The sequence below is a fragment of the Talpa europaea genome (genome assembly GCF_964194135.1).
Source record: "Talpa europaea genome assembly, chromosome: 5".
Classification (NCBI taxonomy): Eukaryota; Metazoa; Chordata; class Mammalia; order Eulipotyphla; family Talpidae; genus Talpa; species Talpa europaea.
In genome coordinates, this window is record NC_140071.1 from 102,934,433 (window position 1) to 102,957,368 (window position 22,936).

General features: G+C 36.3%; 1 protein-coding gene across 5 annotated transcripts in view; it reads right to left on the reverse strand.

The window, feature by feature from the left end:
• SLC4A4 (solute carrier family 4 member 4) overlaps positions 1 to 22,936 on the reverse strand; it is a gene marked incomplete at both ends in the record, with an annotated part of 296,812 nt that overhangs the window by 29,517 nt on the left and 244,359 nt on the right. For all 5 annotated transcript variants that reach the window (XM_084234152.1, XM_084234154.1, XM_084234151.1 and 2 more), the window contains 3 exons: positions 3,688 to 3,849; positions 6,254 to 6,367; positions 22,360 to 22,551. In XM_084234152.1, the coding sequence (XP_084090278.1) occupies positions 3,688 to 3,849; positions 6,254 to 6,367; positions 22,360 to 22,551 (468 nt within the window). The remainder of the gene's footprint in view (positions 1 to 3,687; positions 3,850 to 6,253; positions 6,368 to 22,359; positions 22,552 to 22,936) is intronic.

Consider the following 22,936-nt stretch of genomic DNA (forward strand, 5'->3'; position numbering starts at 1 on the left):
TTTCTTTGAATGATAATGGTTACAGAATAAGTGCCAGTCTTTTGATACAAATTGAATGATACCAGTGGACATATCATCATGAATCAAAGGCTTTTCACTCTGGAATCTGTTTTGCTCACATTTGTTTTAGGAAAGCAGGCTGTGGAATGTGAAAATTAGAGATACGGTCTAAAGTTAAAAAGAGCTCCAACTGCTATGAAATCGATTCAAAAAAGAACCTGAAATGGTGGAAGGATGAAGGCATTGTGATATTAAAAGCAGCATGTTTTGGGGTGGCATTTGCTTTGGCTCCATTTCAAGTGACTGGCTGGCTGACTGCTCTGTTTGGGATGGGATCCACCTTTCCACTCTGCTGAACAGCTCTGTATTGATGTAGGAAGGCCAAGACACTTGGCTTTTTTTGGCCTTTATTTTGGTTAGTTATGTCCCACATTATTCCTGCAGAGCACTCAAAAGCAAACCAAGTTCAGCAAGGTCACAGCTCCTCCAAGGTCATCCCTGAGTCATCAGCAGAAGGTAGGAGAGAGGCTGAGCTTCAGCCTGCAAGTCAGGCATACTTCCCACAAGGAAAGTGATTTTAAGAGTGTTATAAATAGGGCGTGGGAGAGTGAAATGGCTGGAATAGGTATCTAATAATAAATAATAAGTGGTTGTAGCAACTAATCTATCTGTTATCTTATATGATAAAATCCTTACTTCAAGTGTGTTTTCTTGGGTAATTCCAAAGTCCCTACCTTGCCTTTCTTTATTTTTTTTTATTCTTGTTATCACGACCTTATTCTTGTTATCATTTCAGTCTAGACTATTCCAATACTGTAACCATGAGTTAATAGCCAGTATCTCTTGATTCATTCAAAAGCAGTAATTTCTTCAAAGTGTTGTTCTTATGTCAGTTCTATTTCTAAACCTTTATACCTTGGTCCCTTAACCTTTGCCCCTTGAAGAACATCCATTTGCCTTATAACCTGAAATTTAAGGTTGTTTGTGATATGATATGTGCTAATCTAAATTTAAAATGGTTCTCTCCACAGACAAGCCAATGCTCTGAGCAAATGAACTGTTAGTTTCTCCTCAAATCTAAAAGTTTCTTTTTAGTTATTCTATTGTCATCTCTGCTTCTTCAATTACCACCACTTATTAAAATCTTCCCCATACTTTAAGATCCTGCAAATACTTGTCAGTGTAGTGTTTCCTCCTAATGTGATTTCTGTTGTTCTTGGTTTTGCTCTTGACATACTTGTATTACTCTGTGGCACCAGTCACATGATGTCTTACACAGTAGTTATTTTGTATAATTCTTTCATCTTCCTTTCCGGGTGAAAACATTTTCAAGACAAGCACAAAGGACCATGTTTTTTTCCTCTTTCCAACTCTCATTTGGCCCATCACAGTAATTTCCATATTTACAGAATCAATAAATATATACTGAAGAATTTTGTTTTCTTGGATGATAGGGTTTTCAGAGTTGTTACACTATGAAATCCGTGATAACTGAAAATTATGTCAACTCATCTCCCATTCTTGAATTAGTGTTTTATTCTTCAAAGTCCTCTGCAGATGTCATCACTATAGAGTATTTGTAGGTTCATTCATACATACACACTTCCTCTCTTGCACTTTTAGGTGTCTATTGCAAACCTCTTTGAATGTCTATGTAGAGTGCATTACAGGTGCCTCCCTGGTGGCGCAGGGGTTAAAGACAGTGCTATCAAGCTATCGCCAGCCACTGCAGCAAGAGTTTGATTCCCTGGCCGGCCAGGGAGCAACCCACATGGTGCAGCGGATCTCTCCTAACTTGCCCGCTGCTCCCATCAGTAATGTATTTCAGTGGATCTGCCTGTTCTGTTCACCACTCTGTCTCTGGTGAATCCTCTCACCCCCTGCATCTCTGGCCTATACCCCAGCTCTTGTATGCATAAATCAATTTTTAAAAAATAGAGTGCATTACAATTTATTTACAAGTCTGAATCTCCTCATCTGAATGTAAACCCCATAGACAGAGGAATTCCATTACAGTTTTCAGTGTCCACATAAACCACTTTGTTGTCTGGATCATGGAAGTTCCTGCTGTGAATGTTTATGTTGCCATTGAATACATGTGTATGTCTTCTCCTGTGCTCCCTCTGTTATCAACTATGTGGTATATGTAAACTTCAGACTGTTAGGTTAAACTTTTTCTCCCATAGGTTTTGTTTCTCTTAGGAATAAGGACTTACCCCTAAATGATATTTTTCGGTATTAACAAAGCTACATAATAGCAAAAGAAAGAAAAGTTTTACTTCCTATCTTTGTAGCTAAAATAAACTCCAGTTTCAGAAAATAGAATATTCACTTGGTTTATATTCATGAAAATAAAACTCTTTCAAACTTTATAGGACACACAAACATTTGAGCATACTGACTCCCTGCTATGTACAGAACACTTGTATTAGATGTTGAAGATAAAAAAAAAATGCCCAAAGTAAGAAAAAAAAAAAAAAGGTTCAAAGTTATGACTTTACCCTGAAGAAGTTTGGTGAGGTTTTTCCATTTTTACCATCATCTCCATCTCAAAGACTAGGATTTGACCTAGACATTGTGTGTTGTATGTTACAGATACAATAAATTACTTGCTTCAACATATGGCTTCAGCTAGTAATCTGTAAATCATTTGGGGCTTCCACCTTATTTATTATTTAATTTAACAGAAGTCTTAGGACAGAACAGGTGTTGAATCACTGTTCATTAAACCATATTTTTTCAAGGAGAAATATGGGGAAATGCAAAGGCCCAGCGTGGTAAGGAGTTTGGTGTGTTAAGGAACAAATAGTAGGTTAGTGTGACTGGACTGAAGGGGAATTAATGATTCAAGAATTCAAACAGTGGGTCCAGATCACATAAAACAAGATTCTCAGAATCAACGCTTGAGATTTTAAATAATTCTTAGCTAGTGGTGGCTGCTCTGAGTATTATAGCCTATTTAGTTATATCTCTGGCCTGTAGACACTAGATGCTGTGGCACCCTCCCCCCAAAGTTGTGACAACCAAAAATGTCCCCAGACATTGTTAAATGTTCCCTGGAGAGCAAAATAGTTCTGGAAAGAAATACCAACGCAAAATCAATAGGCAATTTTTTTATGGGCAATTTTACATCACAGGTTTAATGAAAAGTAAAATAGGAGGGTACCGGAGGGTTTTCACAAGGAAAAGGCCATCTAAGGATCTGCATCCAAAATAAAACATTTTTCTCTATACTTTATAGTTATTAGTATACTGAGATAAGAACTTAAAGATAAAAAAATGGGAATGCTTACCAAGAGCTTATAACCATGACTATCTGAATAATCTTTAAAAATAAATCTGAGTTGATTTAACAGATGGTAGGTACCCAGTATACATTAACTAAGTCATTCCAGTTGTCTTCATTTAGGACAGTTACTACATTAAAGTCGGATGTAGCTTGAGCGGTAAACAGTTTTGCCCTCTTGGGTGGCTAAGGAAGTATGATTTAAAACAACTTTTTCAGATTTAAATAAGGTCTTCTTAAAGTAATACATTAAGGAAATGTGTTAACACAAGGTGACTGATGACGGCCAGGTCTCAAAGAACATTAGCTATAATATAACTCCCCCAAACTGTCCCAATTAGTACTTTCAAGTCCTACAAAGAAAGGTGAAGGCAATGATAATTATGATTATGAACATTTACCTTGAGTTTATGTTCTTTCCTGTTTACAATCACAGCTGTGATTTGCTGGTCCATGAAGATCAGAATGGTGACCAGCAAAGCAGGGATAGCAGCTGCCAGGTACACCCACCAGGGGTTTCCTCCAAACGGTGGAACAAACCAACCTCGGTTGGGACTTGTTGGCTTGAAATAGAGACAGAATATTTTTCAAAATGGTATTCATACATACTACTTGGTGAAAAATCAGTGGGGAGAGACACAACTTTATCTTCAGAGAACCAACATATAAAACAATAGAAGCAGTTTTGCCTATAGGTTGGACAAAGATTATTCACCAAAAATTTCCTAAAGGAGGTTTTAAAAAAAAAAATTGCGGTAACACTCTTTATAACACAGTAGGTCTGATTCAGAGATAAAGGTTCTCACCTCTTCAGATGTATGTTACCACATCACACCCACTACCCAGGCACCCCCAGTCCTTCTGTATAGTTCTGCTGTTAGCTCTCCAATTTCCCCACCCCCTTTGGTAGCCTCAATTTTATAGTCAGATTTCTAGGATATGTTTTGGTATAGTTTTGTCTGACTGTTTTGTTTCTCTGTGTTCCATAATGAGTGAAACCATCTGGTATTTTTCTTTCTTAAAGGAGGTTATTTTTAAGGCAACATTTCATAAAGAGACTAAAAATACCGGCTAATGGAAAAGAAGTGAATGCCATTTTGAGCAGTTAGAATGATCTCAAATAAGGACTAAAGATGGAAGAAAGTGATTTAAGTTTAAGGGGCGGCCATAAGGACAACCCAAACACAACGTTCAGTCAATAGTCAGGCAAAATATCACAAAATCACCATGTGTTTTGTTCATGGGTTTCAGCAATTATACCAAAGTTATTTCTACTGCCAAATTTTAATAGTTTCATACCATAATATAGAAAAAGTTATAAATATTTTATATGTTACAGTTGAACTTACTTAAACACTCTGGTCCTTCCTATTTTAAAAATGAAAAATGACCTTGAATAACTGATTAAAACCACGGAAAATTGAAAAATCTGGTCATTTTTTCAGTTTTTCATCTATCCTGTCAGTAGGTCATACATCTTTAGTACAGAAAAAAACCATTGTTTATCATTTCCCGAAAACAATGCAAATAAACTAAAATAGAATTCTATCAATGATTTATTTTCTTTTTTTTTTTAGTAATTTTTTTTTTTAATAGAGGCATGCTTTATTTATTTATTTGTTTGTTTGTTTGTTTATACATGAACTGGGTACAGTCAGAAGCACGGGAGGGTGAGAGAATTCACCAGAGCCAGAGAGGGGAGCAGAGCAGGCAGAAGGACTGAAGTACACTGCTGAGGGGAGCAGCGGGCGGCAGGAGAGGTCTGCGCGCCATGTGGGACCCTCCTCCGGTGGCCGGGGAGCAGCCGGGGATCGAACCGGCGCCTCGGGCGCGGGCAGCTTCGCAACCCAGCGCTCAACCGCTGCGCCACCGGGGAGGCCCACAATGATTTATTTTCTACACATTCACTATGCATCAAGTCTCACTCCTTTTATGAAGATATTTCCATCTTCTTTCGGTCTCACTTTGCTCATAACTTCATCACTGACTTTATCCACATTTAACTATATTTACTAGGTTGTAAGTTTAGTACATAAGAGAAGGAAATTTGTCTTTCTCATCAACATATTTCAAAAACTATAAGTCCAGGCTCACATGAAATTCAATAAATATTGAATTAAGTGAATTAGTAATTAGATGACTGAGAACTTACCTTTGCTAATGAATACATGATGGAAGAGAAAATGCCAAAAATATTGTTTGCTATAACAGAGATCCCTTCCTTATTAAGATATTATGTGAAATTTGCAGTGAAATTTTTTTTTATCAAGTGCAAATCTCAGTGATGGAGGGAGTTAGAATTAGTCCAGAAAATGAGTGAAATACTTACAATACAAAATTAAGTAGGGATATCTAAGAATGGCTGAAATGTAAATTTTACATATTAGGTCTGCTTATGCCAACAGGTTTATAAAATGAGTAATACTATCCCTCTTTGGTAATAATTAAAATGCATATTATATGTAAATGCATGTATAAAACAACAAATATACATGTGTATAAATATGGCAAATAGTTTGGTAGCAGTCAAAGAGCATTGGGTTCATTCTGTAATCTTCCAGCATTTTATCTTATTTTAATGAACTTCAATCTTAAGCTCATAATTAGTATGATAGCTATATTGCATTCTATAATTATATGAATCAAGGTGAAGTCTGTATGAAAATATTTTAAATATCTTAAAAGGCTCTAAAAATATAAATCAGAGTTTGTGATGTTATTAAAGGTATTTCTACTAAAAATCATAATAATGGGAACTGTGTATTTAATCTTAGGCATATAAATTCAATAAAAATAATATATATATATTATATATATATATATATGCCTAGCAAGGGATTTTTTTTAAATTAAAGAAATAGATAATTGTACAAAACTAACTCAAAGAGAGACTGATGATAAACTAGAACAGAAGAAAGGATCAAATGCTTCCAGGAATGTCCAAAAGATGGAAGGAAGTTCACTTACCTTGAACTCACTTGGCACTATTAGTTTTGGAGTATCCACACCTACCAAAGCATCTATTACACAAAAGATGAGAATGGACAAAATAATGGCAAAGTCACTGATCAGTTTTCTTGCCTGCAAAAAACGAAAACAAAAATTTATCATATTTGCCTGTGTTTGAACTGAATGAAGAATTCATTATTTGCTAACAATTATAGTAACAGTTTTATCATAAAATTGCAGGAGTTATATTACAAAGGTTTTTAAAATTACTTTCACATCATTTACTTAGATTATGCCCAGAAATAATCTAATTCTCACATTCCCTCCCTCCCTTTCCCTCTCCCTCTCTCTCTCACAGTCAAAGACATTATAGCCCAGAAGTCTGTGTTATCCTATACACAGAACAAATGATATCCAGATAAAAGTAAAATCTGAAGGCATATTGTAAACATATGCATAAATATGCAGAATTCTTTTTATTATTTAGAAGGTAGTGTTGTAATTAGGAGCAAGATAAATTCCATAAATAACTGAAAGCATCAAGAACCTAGCAGGAAAGGGTTTCATGTTCCAGGACTCAAGACCTCAGAGGAACATCAAGTGATGGAAGATGGAAATGTGACAGCTTCACTAAATTGTCAAGGAAAACATTTTTCACTCTAGCCTAGTGCTTAGAATCTTCTATATGTGATGTTTCTCTTCTCTACCACTTCTTAAGTATGGTTCCCATTATTTGATAATTCTCAGATTTTTGTTAAGTACCTGCCTCTGGTCCGGACAAGAGCTGAGCTCTATGGGATGCAGCATAAAACCAAACCTTCCCCATGGAGCAGGTGAATAATGGCTGTTTCTGAGTCAGTAGCAGGACATGGGACTGTTTAGTTGTCTGGCAGTTCTCAGGTGTCTAGTGGCAATGGCCTGAGGGTATTACTAGAGCCCCACATTTCCCCATAAGGGATGAACAAATGGTAGTGCTAAATCTGATAATTCAGCAAGAACTCACTCAGGACCTAATACTTGGTGCTATAAATGCCACAGAGAACAAAACAGACATATTCCATGTCTTCAGGAAGCCCATATCCAAGCCATACACAATGAAGCCTGCTTTTAAACAAGATCAGGGTTGATTCAGCAGTTATCAAGTTATTTCAGCATGAGCATTCAGGCATCTGGCAGTGCTGAATGAAGGAGGAGAGACCAGTGATGGGCTGAATGCTGCACTGTTCTCGGGACACAGGGGTTCTCTAACAAGCGATGGGGCTCCTGGAGTCGTGTGTGCGCCGGAAATGGAAATGAAAAAATGGAAATTACTTGGCAATGTGGGAATGCTAAAGGCCATAGTAATGCTCAATTCTCAATTCTCAAAAGTCTTGGGACTGACTGCACAAGATCAAAAATGGCCCTTTTAACTGGGAATTCCTTTTACACTGGAAGGGTTAGGTTCAGTGGTTTACCTTTCTTGAGAAGTATACACAGAAGCAGAAAGCCAGCTACTAGACACTTTACAGAAAAGACACCACCAATCATACACAATAATTTCAAGTCCAAAGAGATTGGAGGATTAACTTGGGGAGAAAATACAGGGGCTAGAAGCAGTGTTCCCATAATCAGGTAACCTATGGTTTGAGAATTGGCACCATTGCTTCCTCCTTAAATACTTATCCTTTCTTAGTTTCAATGAATTCATCTGCAAAATGTAGCCAAAATAATCTCTACAACTTAATGGGTTTTGTTATAAGAATCATAATATAAACTGAACCATGAAAGTGTTCAACATTATACCTGGAACATAAGAAACTCTAATATATGATAGCTATTATTTCAAGTTTCACAAGGCTTCTTTTGCTACAGAAACTACTGGAATAAGTAACTAATCTGCCAGGAGGTCTTTCAAAGGAATCTTTAGTTCTAAGAACTAAGAAATAAAAGCCCAGTAATAATATAGAACTGCCATTCAGAGTTAATTTTGGTTGGAAGTATCTGAAAAAAGAATATTTCCCATGGCTCAATACTGGAAGAAACCCCCATTTCTTGAGTTTTGTACAAGTGTTGACAGAGGCAGTTCAGGATGGCTTGGTGAAAGATGGTCATATGAGGTAGTTTCAGGAACACATTACAATGTTACAGCAATCTCTTTGATCATAAATTGCTGCGAGACCAGAGGTTATGGCAAAAAAGAAGTTATCTCTTACTTATCACCCTTCTAATCCTTCTCCAGTCAATTCAACATATTGACAAAGCAGTATCCCAGAAATTGTTCAAAAAGGGGGAACAGTCACAATAAAGACAGTTTTTCTGCTCTCATCCATCCCCATAAATAAGAAGGAAAGTAGAAAGTAACAAATGGATCCAATTTTACACTCTTCGGTAGGAATTTCATAAAGCCTGTACCTCTGGCCCTGCTAGAAAGAACTACTTCATTGGAATCACTACTAGGCATCTGGGAACTGCTGCTTCTTACGTGAGGACAGGAGGCATTCTCTGCCTTCCATAAAGTGAGCACTGAAAAACCAACACAGCAAATTGGACATTACTGTTGAGGCGGTACACAAATGGTGCTCCTGACTAAACCATGAAATAGTGACATCAAGACATATGACCCTAAGAACTAGCAAAACACCCAGAAAACTCTAAATTACTTTAAGGAATTATTTGAGGATGGAAATATCTAAATAAAACAATGATATATTTACATACACATACTAGCTCTATTTTAAGTGTTGGTTATTCAAAAGTATATAATTTTAAAAAACTAATTGAATGATATACTTATGATCAGTGCACTTTACTGTATCAATTATATTTCAATCTATATGATAAGTGAAGTAAATCAGAAGGAGGAAGACAAAAACCAGATGGTATCATTTATAATGAGACTATAAAGAAACTAATCACAGGAACAGATAACACCAAACTTAAAACTAGCCCTGGAAAAGTGACTAAAGAATGGAGGGATCTTGCGGGGGAAGGGAGAAGTAGATGTAGGACCAAGGTGGGGAGGGAGTACAGCAACAGAAAAAGATTAATTACATTTCAATCTAAAGTATAGTCTCCACCATTATCAAAAAAATTTCAAAACTTCCAAATCCAAATTACTGCTGTTTTCCAAGTTACTCTTGCTGAGAAAGTCTTCACTTACTTCAATGATGTTATTATTTCAAATAATTTTACAATGGCTTTAATACTTTTATTACTGAGCAAAACCCATTTGGCCACCCACATTAATCACCAGACACATGCGTAAAGGATCTATAATCTCTCACTTCTTTGAAATTTTTTCTTGCTTCAAAGTATATTATCAAACATTAAAAGAAAAACAGATAAAAATGTCCTCAATTCTACTGCCTTGGAATAAATGTTTTACATTTTCAAATACATTCGTGTGTGTGTGTGTGTGTGTTTGTGTGTGTATCTATGGAGTTTTTCACATGCCGTTTAATACTTTGCTCTTTTTCTACTTTTTCTACCTCATTAGAGGTTTTGAAAAATAGTAAGCATTAATGACTCCTTGTACAAACTGAGTGGTTGTTCCAAATCTACTTTTTAATTCACTGTTGTTTGGATTTCTTCCAAATTTTTACTATAATACCACAAACATTCCTTGCATACATCTAATGCTCATTAGAATAAATTCCTGTCAGTAGAATTATATATCAATGTGCACAAATAAAAAGGTAAGGTTTCTGACATACCTTCTAGAACTACCAATTTTCACTGTACCCTATAATATATGAATGACTATGAGTATTTTTAAAAGTTAAATTCATACTCAAAAAGGCATTTCTCCAAAAAGGAAATGCAAATGGCTAACAGGCATATGAAAAAAATGTTCAACATCCCAAATAATCAGGGAAAGGCAAATCAAAACCACATTGAGATACCACCTTACACCAGTAAGAATGGCACATATCAAAAAAACAAACAACAACAAATGTTGGTGAGGATGTGGTTAAAAAGGAACTCTCCTATATTGCTGGTGGGAGTGCAAACTGGTCCAACCACCCTGGAAAGCTGTCTGGAGGTTCCTCAGTCTACTAAAAATGAAGCTACCATACGATCTGGCAATTCCACTCCTAGGGATCTACCCAAAGGACACAAAAACATTGATTCAAAAGAACACCTGTACACCTATGTTTACTGCAGCACTCTTTACAATAGGTAAAACCTGGAAACAATCCAAATGCCCAAAAATAGATAATTAGATCAAGAAGATGTGGCTTATATACACAGTGGAGTATTATTCAGCAATCAAAAAGATAAACTCATGCCATTCTCAGCAACGTGGATGGAGCTAGAAGAAATTATGCTCAGTGAAACAAGCCAGAAGAAAAAGAAAAATATTGGATGGTTTCACTTATAGCAGGAATATAGGGGAACCAAATAAGACATCAGTGTAAAATAATAACAGTACAAAACACAACAAAGCAAAAACAGACAATTATAAATCAGAGACATACTGCAGAGGAGGAGGAGGGAGAGGGATCAGAGGGAGAGAGGGAGAAGCACAGAGGATTGAGGTGATGGTGCATTAGTGAAAGAAACTCTATGGGGTCTACACCTGAGGGGGTGGAGGGAAGCAAATATTGTTTGAAAATGAACTAATGATGTAAAAAATTTTTAAAAATTAATAAAAAAAGAAAATTGTTTTCCACCAAAAAAAGTTAAATTCACACTCAAAAAGGCAGTCATTTGCTACCATTGAGGATACTCAAAAGAATACAAAATTGTCCAATCTCCTAAAATTCTAACATCTGTACATCAATGAGGCAACTGAATTTCTTGCATCACTCTGAACTCTACTGTTTCCTACTGATCTACATAAATACATAACCTTTCGGATGGCATTAATAGATATTCTCACAAGTTTCCAATTAAACTTCATAAAACACATTATATGGATAGTTTTTAAACACAAAACTACCAACGAATATAGACTCAATTCTGATAGCAGGATATTTGTATGTTAACAGTCCAGTCAGCCAGTGTGATTGTTCAGTTTTTCAAAAACAAATGGCTGGAAATATACCAGCTATCACGTTCTGGTTCAGGTATACTTTGACATTCAGAATACACTGTGGAAATCTGACGTATTAGACCTTGTTTTCATCCTACTTCACTGGTTATTCCTTTTTAGTGTTTGCTAATCTCTCTTAATTCCTCCAAACTCTTAAGGTTGAAGTGTACCACAATTCAGACCTTGGATTGCTTTTTTTAAAAAAAAAAAAAAAAGATATATTTATTTATTTACACAAGAACCGCGGTACAGGCCAGATGCGCGGGAGGGTGAGAGGATTCACCAGAGACAGAGCGGGGAGCAGAACAGGCAGACTGACGAAATACACTGCTGAGGGGAGCAGCAGGCGAGACAGGAGAGGTCTGCCACGCCATGTGAGACCCTTGCCAGCAGGCCGGGATTGAACCAGCACTGCAGAGGCTGCGGACAGCTTCACAGCACGGTGCTCAACCGCCTGGGCCACCAGGGGAGGCCCTGGATTGCTTTTCTATCTATATTCTCTCCATAAGTGATTTCATTAAGTCTAATGGCTTAAAAATTACATTTACATACTGAAGAATATAAAACCTCTATTTCCAAAATTGATTATTCCTCTAAATTCCAGAATCATATATAACTGCCTGATACCTCCACTGGATTACTTAAATAAACATAAAACAACATGTCATAAACTAAATATTTTAACTCCCTTTTTGTTCTGGCCTAACCCACCCCACCATTGACTCTCTAACCCTGCTCTTTCAATGGCAAATTATTTTTATCTATAACTTGGTAGAAAACTTGCAGCCATCCATGTGACTCTTCTTCTCTCATTTCCCACATCTAACATGTCAGTGAACGACCTTTCAAATATATCCAGTATCCTGTCACTTCTCACCAAATCCATTGCTATTACCACCCTTGTCTAAGCCACTTGATAACACAGTTTCCTGCATTAGCTTCCTATCTCATCTTCCTGATTCTACACATGACTCCCACCCCTTCTGTCAATGTATCATCTAGGTTAATCATGTTAAAATTTAGGTCAGCTAATAAGCTAGGAAGACTAATCTCCCTCTATAGATGCCATGTTTTAATATCTAGAATGTTACATGACAAGGGAGAATTAAGGTTGCAATAAAATCAGGGTTGCTAATCAGCTGACCCTGAGATTGGGGAAATGATCTGGGCTCATTTAGATGGGCCCAATATAGTCACAAGGGCCCTTATAAATGGAAGAAGGGGATAGGAGAGTTAGCATCAGAGGGATGTAAGGTGAGAAAGATTCAACTGGCCATTGTTGGCTTTGAAGATGGAAAGAAAGGAACATAAACAAAAGAACAGAGCAAATTGCCTCCAAAGGTATGAAAAGGCAAAGTAACATTTTTTCCCCAGTCTTCAGAAGAATTGCAACCTTGACAAAACCTTGATTTTAGCCCAAGAAGACACACATCAGATTCTACATCTTCAGACTTTGTTTTTAAGCCACCATGTTTGCAACAATTTGATACTGAACATATGGGAAACTGAAACTAATATAAATAAATGGAAAGGTAGAGAGGATGTACATAAATTTGGAATAATCATCAGGCAATGGTATTCTTGTCAAGTGTGACACTCTTATACTATAGATATAGAAGTATCTAAAAGGACAAATGATAATAAATTTCAGAATTAGAGTTCTGAAAATTTTGGGGGAGGAAAGCAACTCCATTGGCAATATTAGTTAACTTCATTTAAAAAAATCACAGCCAAGGTGATATGTTCTATATAAAATTCTCACTTCAATTTCCCTTTCCTTCCCCTTAAATTGTACAATGCAGTTCAGTTACAGCAGAAATCACTTCTGGAGAGTATTTATTGTTAAGACATTCACTTCCATGACATTGGATCCAGTTTAAACTTCATAGTTAGGAAATTGATTTTTTTCCAGAACACTTTTGCATTCAACTCTAAATCCTCTAATTAGAGAGTGTAGGTAGGGGTGCTATTTTAATAGGCTACTCAAAACTTGCCTTATACTAAAATTAAACTTTAACCTGATCTAGTCAAAATGGATAGTAGAACCAAAAAGTACCTAATGGTTTCCAGCACTGAATCCTTCAGCCTACTAGGTACATTCTAGGACCTGTGTACAGGAGCTTTGAGTCTCACTTTAAGAAGACAAAAACTGTTCTCTTTAGGCCCTGCTCATATTTCCAAACATATTTAGAAAAAGAAACACATAATAAATTTCCTTTTAGTTTTTTGTTTAGCTTTCATTTTCATCAAAGTCAATCTCTTTGAAAGATTCCTAAGTAACCCTCCTTTCTGAAAGACAAAAATAAATAAAATTAGAAACCCCCATTTTCTAATTCCTGACTAGCTACTACTGATGGTGATTAGAAGTAGAAGTGCCAAAGTTCTCATGAGAAAACCTGTTCTGTAAGATTCCATACCCAATCCTGTGGATTCAGGGATGTCAAATCTCACTTAGACAAACACCGGAACTCGCAGATGTCCATCCAACCAACACTAAGTCTCTCCAGCTCAAACTTCAGTATGCTAGCAATAAAAACTATCACCTTCTAAGAGAAATACCTACTAAGAAATACCTCTTGCTAACCCATATAGCAAGAGCTTGACATTTTAAAATTTTGGGGTTTTTTCAATGTTACACAATGTGCTACAACACAGGCTAATTCCTGCCTCCACTCATGAATGAGAAGGAAACCAGACCTCAACTGAGATTTCCCCTTTCTATCAGTCTAGTTTCGAATCCTTTTATTTTTTGTTTAGTATTTTTACCTATAAAATGAAGAACAGAAAATATTTCCATTCTCTGAAGAATTAATGACAAACTATCTCAATCTAATAAGAAGCAAACAGCTTAAATATTTAAACTACCAAAGCAAAGAAAAAATTAAGTGAATGGGAAGGGAAATTCAAATAACCATACACTATTTTCTTGTTCTTAGGCAAAAACAACCTAATAAATCTATTAGAAACATACTCTTTATGAAGGATGATACTATATTAATTATGAAGAGTCATAATCATAGAGACACCAACTGTGAGAAGCTAATTAATTTACAGGGAAAAAATGGATTTGGTTCCCCTGAACCCCAGAGGACATTTGGTTTTCACTTTGTGAGGTTTGCAGCTGCTCCTAAATTAACTGGGGGAAAGGTTATGAGCCTGCAGAGCGGTTTTCAATGGATAGAGCTGTTAAAAGGAGACAAGTACAGCAGCAGGCACCCTGTGGGTTCTCAATAAATATTAATTCATGATTTCAATTTCTCTAATGACCATGGTGGTTGGAAAATGCTAAACAACAGTGTAAAAAACTATTTATTCTGGATGAGAAAGAATCCAAATATGTCTCTTGGAAATCACAAAATGGCACAAAGTACCCTAAGAAGTTTGAAATTTGACTCCCTAGTAGCCAGTGCTATAAAGTGTCATAAACAAAATAGGCATTAATGTCAGCATATCAACAATCACCATACGCTGTATTTAGAATCAATGATAGTCAATATAATTTGAATTCAATAAAAGAGATGTCTGATTTATATTGCAGCCAGAATTTTTATGACATAAGTTCTAAAGTTTGAGGTGAAAGAAGGGAAATGGATTGGGCGGTTAATCTGGGTAGGGTTTAGAGCTTACTAATGGAAGGCTACCAAAAAACCTTTTCGTTTGCAAGCATGGGACTAAAGGGAGAACATAGGTCTAATGAAATGGTTCAGCAGAGATGCTGAGGAGACTGCAGCAATCACAGGCCTCTTCCTCCATCCTATCTCAAAACTAAAACTAAAACAAAGAGCAAAATGTGTTATATACTAGAAACAAATGATCAAATCACATCGGAAGCACTGTGTTCCAATCTGGTCACTGTATTCTAAGTTGAAACTGAAAATCTGGAGACAATCCAGAAAAGGGAAACCAGGAATGGGAACACAAAACATACTCCCAAGAAAAAAAAATGCTGGTAGGCCTTAAGAAGTTGTATGGAGAAACTGTCTTCAAGCATGTGAAGACTATTATAGAAAAGAAACACTAGATTTGCTCTGTGTAGCTTTGAATGGCAAGAGCAGACCCCAAACAGGGGTTGTGGAAAAGCAGGTTTGTGTATCCTCAGAAATGCCTTTGGAGTTAAGAAGCACCTGCTGCGGTAAGCATTCAGGCAGCTGGCACATGACACTTGTCAGTAATTAAGAGGAAACGTTGGACTAGATCATATTCAAAGTCCTGAAACTAAAATTCAATGATTAAGGCCCATTTATCAAAATTACTTGATCCTCTAATAGGGTCTTCATGGCTATATCCATCTCTTCTTCTAACCATTATGTTAAAGGGCTCTGGGGCTTAAATTGCAAGATGGTTTTTATCATTTATATGAGGGCACAATGTGAGGGCACAAAAATAACAATCTTTTTAAATGATTAGCAAAGTTATATAAATACATTAGACAGTCTGGAAATTAAGTAGGGGACCATGCATTTCAATGTTAGTGGCTTTTCTCTGATGGACAGATGTGCTGAAAATGTACAGGACCAAGACGTTATCATGGTCAAAATTATTTCTGTCTATAGATGTCCTCTCTACCATTAAAAGTATTCACAAAACACTGGTCAATCAGTGCTTCCAATCTTAGTTTTCTTAAGGTTCAATTCATGCTGACTTATATTTCTGTCAAAAGTCCGTAAGAAATGAATAATTTGTCATCTTTGTTAAATGTTTCATGGATCAAGTTGTATTTACAGCTAAAGATTCTTTTGTCATTCTTATGAAAATAGAATATGGAAAATGATCTTTGAATAAAAACAATTTGACTTTAAAATTTACTTTCTTTGGTATAAAATAGCATAAAAATTTGAAAATCTGACTCCACTTCACTAACAGCAAAGTCATTTTCTGAATAAGTTTCAATGACAAGATGAGGTCTCATGTTTCTGCAAGAACCAGTCGAGTGTCACCCAATATCATTGACACTAGAATGAGACACTGAATACATGCCCATTATTTCTTACTCATTTTTTGATATATTATTTGTTTTAGTTTGACAGTTTTAACCATTCTCCAAGAATGTTTCTGAGAGAAAAATAAAACAGAACAGGGACATCATCTGATTCTTGTAAAGAGCCCTTTACAAACTAAACACATCCAACTTTAATAGAATTGTCAAATGCCAAAATGTCCACCAAGAATTGTTTCCAAAAATATAGCTAATTGTGGAATTCCAGATTTTATTGTGTTTTACATGGATAAAAGCTAAAAGTATCACCTAGCTAAAAATGCTCATTATATTTTCATTGAAATTCCTGAAGCCATGTATTTTTCCTCATTCACAAAGCTGCTTCCTCAAAGACCACCATCAACTTACACCCCCAAGAAACACCAACTTGTGACCCTACAAGACAGAATTAGTGTAAATGGGGCAGAAAGATCAAAAAGAGTCACTCCTTTGAAAACCCCAAACTCTAGCTTATTCGACAAATACATACAGCCCCAACTATGTGCCAGGCCCATAAATTATTTACTTTGTATCCCTACTATTGTATAAAACACATATTAGAGACAATAATTTTTAATACACTAATTATAAAATATAGAATATACTACTTTTTAAAAGAAAAATTAAAGAATAGCTGTTCAAATGTCATCTAAATAAAGCATAGAAGGTATCATAGCTGTTAGTGTTACCTAGAATTTATTGATTTTATTAATTTAAATGACCATAATAAAACGAGGAGGTTTATTTTTTAAAAAGAATCTTATCATTATATCAATTCACATGAGGGTTAGAAATGTTACTTACTCTAAGAGGGAGAAAAACGGGAAATTAAGCAACACTATAAACACTATAAGGCCTTTTCATGCCAATTATATACATCAGCTGGCCACAACAAATTTGACTGTATTAAAGCACCAATCCCTTTGCCTAATTCAGAGGACTCTAAACTTTATGAATTCTACTAATCATAATCCTATTTTGTCTTTAAGATACTGCTTTCTTCTGCCACCACATATGCAGTGATGGCATTTTTATCCCAAGTGTATCATCACTTGTTGGTATAAGACTCTGGAAGAACACTTCATGTTAATGCCCTGAGCCATCTGCCACAGAGATCAAGGATTATGATGTGAGGTTCCCACAGGAAATGTTGAAGTCAAAAGACTTCAAAGAAAGACTTGAGGGTAATATAACAGACCAGTAACTGTGTGGGATAACAGACTGATGCAGCCCTCTAGAAAGAATGGGAAACAGGGCAGATAGTTAGTAGAGTATTACCATGGTCAGTAGAGACCTACCATGTCCCACTGAATATTAGGGCTCTCTAAAAATGCCTTCTATACAATAAAACTCCTGAAGACAGGATAGCAAAGGCATGGTTTCATCTTACTTTGTTTTAAAAAAAATAATTTTTTATTGTATTATTTTGTTATTGAGATAACAATGGTTTAAAACACTGTACATGATTCAGAGGTATAGGTTCAAACCTCTTGAAATGTAGTTATCACACCCACCCCCAAGACTCCCAGAATCCTCCATAGTCCATCGGAACCCCTCTTTCCATTGCCCTTTGCTTCCCACCTGAAATATTGCCCTCTGGAAGCCTGAGTTCCATAGTCATATTAATAGGCTCATGCTGAGGCTTCATGAAAGTGGGCAAAGTCCAGGGTCAGGCATAGGTAGTAAAGGACCAAACTAGGGGAGCATAAGTATAAATAAGAAGGACAGTGATTACAGCAGGCTAATCAAGGGACCTGTGATGAGTTTAATTCAATAAAGAAAAACCTGGAGAGGCAAAAGAGTGAAATATCTTTTTTGTCACATTTACATCCGTTTTCTGTTCCTTTCCACCATGCTTTCTGCCTTAGGTGCTGGCTTATGTGATCTACAGTGGGTTCCCATAGTCTCTAGATTCCACCTGGTTTAGCCTGTGCCTTCTGAGAGAAGAGAGTGAGGTCACAGTATAGATTACTGCAGCTGTACCCTGTGAGGAGCCTCAGACTGGCTACCCTCAACCCAAACTCATAGCACCTCCATGAAAAGGCTCTCTAACCTTCTCTTCTGGGTTTCCGCAACCATTCCCTTTCCACATCATTTGGGTCTGGAACTGTAACAGGGTGGTGCCCAGGAAAGGGGGAGGTTCCATGTTCCCTGCCCCACCCAAAGGAGGGTGGGGCTGAGCAGGGAGGAAAAGCTGGAGAGGAGACTGGAGGAGGAGGAAGCAGGATGGAGAGCAAGAAGGAGACCTGGAGGAGACACATGGAGCAAAGAGACATGTGAAGAAACTACACTTGCTTCTTGGTTATGGACTGGTTGAAATAGATATGGGTGAGAGGCCCATGGGAAGGTTAACAATGGCAGTTTTTAATCTTGATTTTGATTTTTCTCTTTTCCTCCCAAACTTGTCTGGCTATTTCTGATCCTTTTCTATGGATCCACATCAGAAGGTGCTTTGGACTTGTGGCAGGCTTTTGGGCCTTGCTCTAGGCCAATCCCATTTGGGTAGACTTTTACCCATGAGGGGATGGGTAACTTTGGGTACTTGATTTGAAAACTATACTCTGTCTTTCTGTATTGTTCACCAATTGCATTAAAGTTCCTTTCCATTAAAGGTCTATGTTTTGTCTTGATGTGGTGGATGGCAGAACCTATTCAGAGCAGGCAGGTTTGGGGGCTCTATGGTACTCTTCTCCCCACTGTAACAGGACAGTAACTACCCCACTGTTACTAGCACTGGATGCTACACTCTCTACTATTGTTTCCCTAAATTTAATTTCACCTTTGTAAATAATGCCTTTATTAACCCTTCAAATTACCCTGATATTCATGTATCATTAGCTTCCTGCTGAAACAGGTGATACTCTAAATATGATTTTAAGATGTTGATCTTGAGTGGCTGTGAACATAGGTGATATTATTAACTAAGAAAAGGACCATGGGTAGATTAATAAGTTCAATTGTAGAAAGAAAAAAAAATATATTTTGTATTTGCTATATGATAGTTGTGCATCATACGCAGGAAAAGGTTGGCAGTTGCTGCTATAGCAGACCTACCATAAAGATGGATAATGATTTTTGAAAATTTGCAATCCTGATCATTGCTATAAACATTAGTTTAATATAGGGAAGTTATTTAATTTAGGAGTTGGCATCAGAAAACTTTAAAATTATAACATACACGCATAAATGGATGTTAATTATCATCTAGCTAAGCTTTCCCTTTTTGGGTGCGGTAACTGAAGTCCACAGTGATCTATCAAAAGGCACACTGTGTGTGAATAGCAGTGCCGGCAATAGAATCTACAGCTTCTTGGATACTACACTTGTGCTCTTCCCCCAAAATGCAGCATTTATGTCTACTTGACTGCTTGCCATGATTCCACAAATATCGAGGACCTAGTCTGTGTCCAATATTGTGCTTGTTGACATGAGGAATAAAATAGAAGTAGAACAGTTTTCCTGTATTTTATCATATTAATTGACTAACAACTCAACTATGTTTAGGAAAAAAAGTCAAAAAACAAATGACTATACTAGAGGAGTGTGGGACATTTGGTGTGCTAAGGACACTGTCACCCAGTATTCATGTTGTGAGTTTTTAGAGATTTTCTGTGAATTACTGATGTGAGTAAGGAGGTAGTAACAGAGAAATTTGATAATTGCTACAGCAACAATTATTGTCTCAATGAAAGTGCTGAAGAATTTGAGTTTTAATTCTAGAATATAATATGTAAGTATGAGAATCTATAAAACTATCTGTTGCTCCCTATAAAGACCATATATTTAAATGGCAGCTTAAATAAAAACATATTTTGACAAATGAGGAAAAATATTTCCTCTTCATTTATTTATGGATATATAGCATATACTGCTATGATTTAACTGTAAATGTAAAGAGATCAAAATCTGAAAGTCTTCACACTTAAGCATTGCTCCTTTGAAATCAGGTATATCTTCTCCCTGTTTATTTTGTGACAGGTATATACAATTCTAAACTATGCTGAGAACCTTCTTAACAGGAATTATAACTAGAATGCCATCATTATTCTTCTATTTTCACATACTCATGACTTCCTCAACAATGTTCATTAATGACTGAGAAATTACCAACTTGGACTCTTAAAAGAGGAAAAAATTCCCCAAGTCAATTTGGGAATCATTGCTGGAAAAAAGGTGACATCTACATGGACAGTTAAAATAATCTCTATTCATCTTAATGTTGAAGTGAGTTTATTTTGCAAATGATGATTCACAAGTGTTCACAAATTTTCCATATATATGCCTCAATAATATCAGATTTAAAAGGGTGATCAATCCAAATGTGAGTCCAAAAAACAAACAAAAAAAGACATCCAATGAATTTATAAGAAGGGGAAACTCAATAAACAGGAAGAAATTACGCTCAACACTTTTGCCAGGAATCTGTCATACACAAAAGTCAAGCCACTGAGGAGATGTATGGAATAAGCACACTTCCCAGTGTGAGAATTAGTACCACAAGCTCAAACTATACAACAAGCAGTTAATCTGAATGTATGAAGTAGTCAAACTTCAGCCCATAGAGAGTTATAAGGATAATAACTACCTGCAAAGTACATATTTCACCTAAGGTCTCAAGTGTGTATATGTATGTATGTTTATACACTATGGATTAAACAAAGAGCATCTGAATTCTGCTGTGAACCACCAATCTGTGATGTCAATTTTAGGGAAATTAGGTTGAACAATTTCTACACTTAACTTTGTAGAAATTTTTTATTCTGTGGGCCAGTAAGTTTGAGATATTTCATTATTGTTATTCTCTGTATGTTATTCCCCCCACCCCAAATACCTGTTGAAATCCTAACTCCCAAAGAATATGATGTTGAGAGGTGGGGCCTTGGGGAGATACTTGGGTCATGAAAGTGGAGCCTTTATGAAAGGCATTAGTGTGTTTATAGAGATGCACAGAGATCCCAAGCTTTTCCACCACTTTAAAACACAGTGAGATGGTGCTGGATATGATGAACCAGGAAAGGGCCCTCACTTGACCATGCTGTCAACAGATCTTTGACTTCACAGCATTCAGAATTATGAGAAATAAATGTCTATTGTTTATAAGCCACCCTGACTGTGGGGTTTTGTGATAGCAGTGAACAGACCTGGATAATATACAGTCCGTCCCTTTATTTTCAATTTTATAAGAATCAGAGTCAAAAAAATTCCTGTGTAAAACTTAATGTACTAATTTTAAGTTTCATTTCCCAGGTATTGAAAAAAGGAATTTTATCAACTGCATCTTGTGTCCTCTTAAGTTCTTCTACATAAAACACAAGAAGCGAGATTTCATGAGAATCCACTTGTCTAGAGCAGATCACAGATAAACATCAGATGTATTCAAGATTACCTAAGAAATACTGAAATCCTAAACACTGAGAATTGAATGGTAAAGCAAAGGATTATCTTAGTTTCATTCTGCAGGTAAGAAAATACAAAATGCCATTAGCTAAATGTTGGTCTTATCTTGTAGTCTTTGCATGAACCACAGTTTTGACTTTAAGTTCACCCAAGCATATTAATGGAAGACAGGATGTCTGCACACCCCAGCTCAATTATCTGTTTTTCCACACGCTGGCACTCATCATTATGGGAAGGAAAGTTTGGCTCAGATGCCGCTCAGATCTTATACCAGTACTTATGTAATAACACAATTCAGGTTTACTCCCACAGTCCATAATGCAACTGCTTAGTTACTCATGCACAGCTGATGAACAAGAAATTCTACAACAAAATTCCCAATTAATATAAACAATTTTTGCTTATGCACTTAAAAACTGTGGATTAAAAGGTTTTTTTTTAATTCATGTGTTTTGGATAGTATACATCCTTTTCCCCTTTCAGTACAGTACAGTCAGAATTACAACAGAATTTATGACAGAATTATGTGAGCAAAATCTTTAGAAAGTTTTTCAAAGCTGGATTGTAATTAATGTTAAAATATGTATGCACATGGACAAAGACCAGAAAGCAATTTCTAAAATGCACACAATTATTTTGGAAAGGTTGAACTGAAGGTGACTTTTTCATTTTCTAAAATCATATTATTGTTGATGCAGTATAAATTCAATGAGAATTATTTTAAGCTCCAGTACTTACGGTGGTTGGAAAATAACGACTAGTTTTGAATTTTTTCAGAGCCATAGAAGAGGTATAGGTGCCCAAGAAGAGGATGAAAGACATGAGTGAGATATCAGGAACAAAACTGCAGTTGTTTCCCATGAGCTTTCCTCCATATTTCAAACACTCCTTCGTTGACAAAAGTGCCCAGTCAAGGGTAGCATTATGGTGCTGAAGAAGAAAAACATTAAAAGTTTTCTAAAGAATACTGGCATACCAAAAGCAGCTTTTGAAAATTAATGGAATGTATATGGATTCTGCTAAAAGTTTCTATAAAACTAGAGCAATCACTCAACCACTGCAGGGTGAAACCTGATAAAGTGTTAATGAAATAACAGGTAAGTGGGGACAGGAGACTAGCAATTACTGAAAATACAGTGAGAATGATGCAATCTGTTACCTCAGTTGAGCTGGAGCCCTACAATCACCCATTTGTTCAACCGAAATAAACCACAAATTCCCTCTTTCCTGTCAACCTCCTGAGAGTAAACTGGGACATACTAATATCCTAAGTCTCAAGATCTGAAACACCTTTGTTGTTCAAAAAGTACTTACT